The sequence below is a fragment of the Adiantum capillus-veneris genome, chromosome 5 (genome assembly GCF_014529385.1).
Source record: "Adiantum capillus-veneris isolate H3 chromosome 5, ASM1452938v2, whole genome shotgun sequence".
Classification (NCBI taxonomy): domain Eukaryota; kingdom Viridiplantae; phylum Streptophyta; class Polypodiopsida; order Polypodiales; family Pteridaceae; genus Adiantum; species Adiantum capillus-veneris.
The window spans coordinates 48,815,153-48,819,145 of NC_140935.1; the positions used below are offsets into that span (position 1 = coordinate 48,815,153).

The 3,993-nt window shown below is 42.8% G+C and overlaps 1 protein-coding gene across 9 annotated transcripts; it reads right to left on the reverse strand.

The window, feature by feature from the left end:
• Nucleotides 1-743: 743 nt before the first annotated feature.
• Nucleotides 744-2,599, reverse strand: LOC147457271 (uncharacterized). 9 transcript variants are annotated; one of them, XM_086512206.1, is made up of 7 exons: nucleotides 2,219-2,599; nucleotides 1,808-1,917; nucleotides 1,660-1,725; nucleotides 1,475-1,557; nucleotides 1,200-1,360; nucleotides 1,032-1,110; nucleotides 744-942 (listed from the first exon to the last, which is right to left on the reverse strand). In XM_086512206.1, exons 1-7 carry the CDS (start codon nucleotides 2,428-2,430, stop codon nucleotides 745-747), a joined length of 909 nt encoding a protein of 302 aa, XP_086368332.1. In that variant the 5' UTR covers nucleotides 2,431-2,599; the 3' UTR covers nucleotide 744. The 9 variants fall into 9 exon arrangements, with proteins under 9 accessions (XP_086368332.1, XP_086368337.1, XP_086368334.1 ...); XM_086512211.1 differs by having other exon boundaries at nucleotides 1,032-1,182; nucleotides 1,301-1,360; nucleotides 2,219-2,596; XM_086512208.1 differs by having other exon boundaries at nucleotides 1,200-1,243; nucleotides 2,219-2,595.
• Nucleotides 2,600-3,993: the final 1,394 nt, after the last annotated feature.

Genomic DNA, 3,993 nt, shown 5'->3' on the forward strand with positions numbered 1-3,993 from the left:
CCTTGAGAAAGTCCTTAAACACAAACCTACAAAGTGGGCTTGGCTACCCCCTTGTCCCCATTCAACTGTACTTGTATCCAAAACTTTTTAGCCTTCTCTTGTATAAGCTTTTCTCTCTTAATTCAAAATTCCTGCACTTTTAAGGCAAATAAAAAATAACTCATAGTTTGGGCAACAAGCTTTAAATGCAATGCACCATATATCCCTCCATATCATATCATACTCAGCTCCTGGATGCCCACTAGCCATTGACCTACTCGATATCACAGCCCCAACATTATCTTTTCTACCAACACAAGTGCCATTTTCCTCTTAGCATGTCAGTCGTGTCAGTCATAATCTAGCATGTCAGTCATGTCAAACCCAACCTTGCAAGCAATAGCTTTTCATCCGAATATAATGGACCCCACATGGCACTCCTGAACAACAGAATCGTTCATTTTCTGCTGTAAGAATGAAATTAAACACTTGATCTCATTCATCTCAGTCATGAATCGGCATGCCATGGGATGGGGGAACTCAATCCTCGACACTTGATGCTTCGTTCCCTTTATACATTTTCATCAATTTCTCCTATCAGCAATGGCCTGATTAGACGAAAAAAAAGCAAAACATTCCAAAAAATACAATCCCAAAGCCTTCGGGTCCCTCTCTCACCTACACGTCTCATCATTACTCTCAGCTGTGGGCAACGTTTGCATCGTCACACATTAGACAAAATAGACCACTAGCAGACCCCTTCGTTCAAGCTAATAAAACCTGCTCTTCTTCATTGTATGTATGTATAATCCATGGTAAAGTGATAAGAGTCTTAGTGAACAGACATAGGTTTACTATAATTATAAACTTGCCACATTCACATGCTTCCAAACCTCTAAAAACCATTATCTCCTTTTCTGAATATTTGGAACAAGGCTTCCAACACAGGAACATTCCAGATTTCTACATGGCTTGTAACCTGCACCCAATCCATGAAACTGATCACAAGAGCCTATACATAGTTGTAATTTAGAGAAAAACAGTTCAAACACCTTCAGTTGTTCATTAAGGGTATAGATTGTTGATCCTGAAACGCGTATGATTGGGCGCCATGGAAGCTTGAGACGAGTTCTGCATTCCCACCCATAAAACGCAATGCTCATTAAAATATTCAATCCTCATTATGGTCCATAGCTGAGACATCTGCAAAAATAGGGCACCTTAATTGCCAAACTGCCCGAATTTGGCAACCTTCACCCGGCTCCTTACAATATCCATATGAAAACAAGAAGTCGTAGATGAAAAAAAACATAAATCTTACTTGGGCTTCTCTGTGTCTCTTCTCCTCATTACAAGCATATACAGAGCTATGAATGCTTACCTAATAACAACTTTGCTTAAAATGTGCAAGACATGACATCAATAAATAATGCAATTTAAACACCCCACTCCTATTGTCCCTTGATTATGCTCATGCTAAATTGTTTCTTCTAACCTTATTCATGCTGAAAAGTGTCAAGGATGGCTCCTCTAGAAAAGGAATCAGAAGCCTCAAATTACGACCATACAAATCCATACCTGCAGCATAGATAGCCTTACAACTTCTAATCAACATCAAGTAACATGTGAAAGTAGCTTTTGACAGCTTGAATGCGTGGAGGACGTGCAGAAGATCTATACCTGTGAAACTGATAGTTGGATCTGCAAAGTAGCAATCATCAGCATAAAGTGACCGCGTGAACCTTCCTGTGATGCACGTGAAAAACAAGCCCATTGCAAGTTAAAGAGTTTTCATGACTGCTTGCAGCATGAATGCAAGTGGGCAAACCTGTCAGGAAATATGCCTGGTCGTAATCAATCTTGAGCGCATCCATGACATCCTGCAATTGTGAGAAATTCTTCTCGGGTGCAGTTGTACCACTTGTAGTAATGCTTCCACTTTAGAGCCAACATGCATGAAATATCACAGGTGATTCAACATACATCTGCCACAAGCATGCATTTACAACTAGTGCAAGCTGTATCGTCTAGCGACCATATTTGCCTCACAACTACTGGAAGATTACAAGAATCAATGCAAGGCACGACCCGCAGAGGATGGGCGGTGGCAGGTGTACTAGAGATGTTTGACTCTCTCTCTCTCTCTCTCTCTCTCTCTCTCTCTCTCTCTCTCTCTCTCTCTCTCTCGTGTGTGTGTGTGTGTGTGTGTGTGTGTGTGTGTGTGTGTAGAGAAGAATACCTGATGAGAGGGCTGAAGAGGCGCAGAAGCTCAGTTGTGGCAGAAACAGCAAGATTTGTAAGCTGGACCTTTTGCTCTTTCCGGACACGATCTTGAGAAGAGGCACGAATACGAGCGCAAGGCACAACAGCAGGCCGTGGGGGAGGAGCACAGAGAACTGAGCTCACCATGGCAACCATGTCAGAGCGCGGGAGCCTAGTTCTCCAGTCCATTCATTCTTGGTGAAGGATTCCATTATGGTCAGCCTCAGGAAGTCGGACACGTCCCTTTAAAATCCCACGGCCGGGTCTATCTCGCATCTCGGATGTTCACTCGCATCTCGGGCGTTCACTGTTCAGCTCTTCGTTGTAGATCTGTCTGTGTTCAAATGTACGATGAAGAATCAGACGCCCCAGATGCAAGATAGACTCAACTCGGAACCGTTCAATATTAAAAGGATGTATTTGAGTTTACCTTGTTTACTTTTCCTAACTAGGGTAAAACCCCCAATAAAAAGCCGGGACCTGTAATGTGACGCAGCTACCCCCAATAATGTATAAGCTTTTTCTCCAATTTTGGTACGAAGGATGGCAGATGCTGGACTGGTTAGCGCAGCGGGTATGAAATCCAAGCCATCAGATCATGAGCTCAAACTTTGTTGGCGCAACGTCTCATTACTCCCCCTCTCCTTGATCGCCACTTGCCCCTATTTTTGTTACACGCGAAAAATGTTTTCAACTTGTGCGTCGCCTGTGTAGTGCCGATCTCGCTGCCTCTTTTCCTGTTGGTAGAACAAAACTCGAGCTTTCATTTGCGCCTGTGCGCGCTTGAAACTATGCAACAGGGGCCAAGCAATTCGCCACCGAGCTTAGATGGCCTTATATTGGGGGTTTTACCCTGGAGTGTTTAGGTAGCTGCATTCGCATTGAATTGAGATCGAACAAAATATTAGAAATTGAGTGAGAGAGAGAGAGAGAGAGAGAGATTTCATGAAAGCGTGCTAGATTTTTTTACCTAAGAGTGTTTGGGATACTGATCATCGTGGTTCACAAGTGTACCTCTGCATAAATTGGATACCGATCGTAGTGCTTTTCCAAAGGGACACCTCGCCAAAAACCACAAGGAGTGTTAGAGTTTTGTCAAGCTCAATGTTCATGATCACACAAGATGTCAATGTTATTAATTGTTTGTTGTTCCATTTTTATGTTTTTTTCTTTACCTTGATTATGCAATACCATTTTAGGGAATGCTGGCTATAGAGCTATGCCACTTGGCACATCACTATTGGCAAAAAAAAAGGGGAGCATCCACAAAATAAAGAAATGAGGAACATCCAAAAAAAGTTTGTAAGTTGCATGTGGATCTACTTCTGTGAAGAAAGCAATGGCCTGAAAATAAAGTAAAGAGACGAAAGGAACCGAAGTATATGATCCCAGTGGGGAGAGAGAGAGAGAGAGAGAGAGAGAAGTTATTACCACAGACAGAGTGCATCTTCTTTCGTGCAGATGTAATTTACCTTGATTGTTTATCCTAACTATTTTGTTCTAACGACCTCATCTTACAGCAATTAGGAGAGAAAGAAAGAGAGAGAAAGAGTGCTTTTTGTCTAGGATCAGGGAGAAGAAGGGGCCAAGAAGTTGTGCTTTTTTCAACAGTTGGGACGTGAGGGCCTCTCCACAAACAATCACTACATCTACACACACACATGCCCACGCGCGCGCACACACGCACACATACACAACCAGGAAGCTTTACGATGTTTTCAGCAGGCTCGACGTGAGAGTACGAGGAGGGCA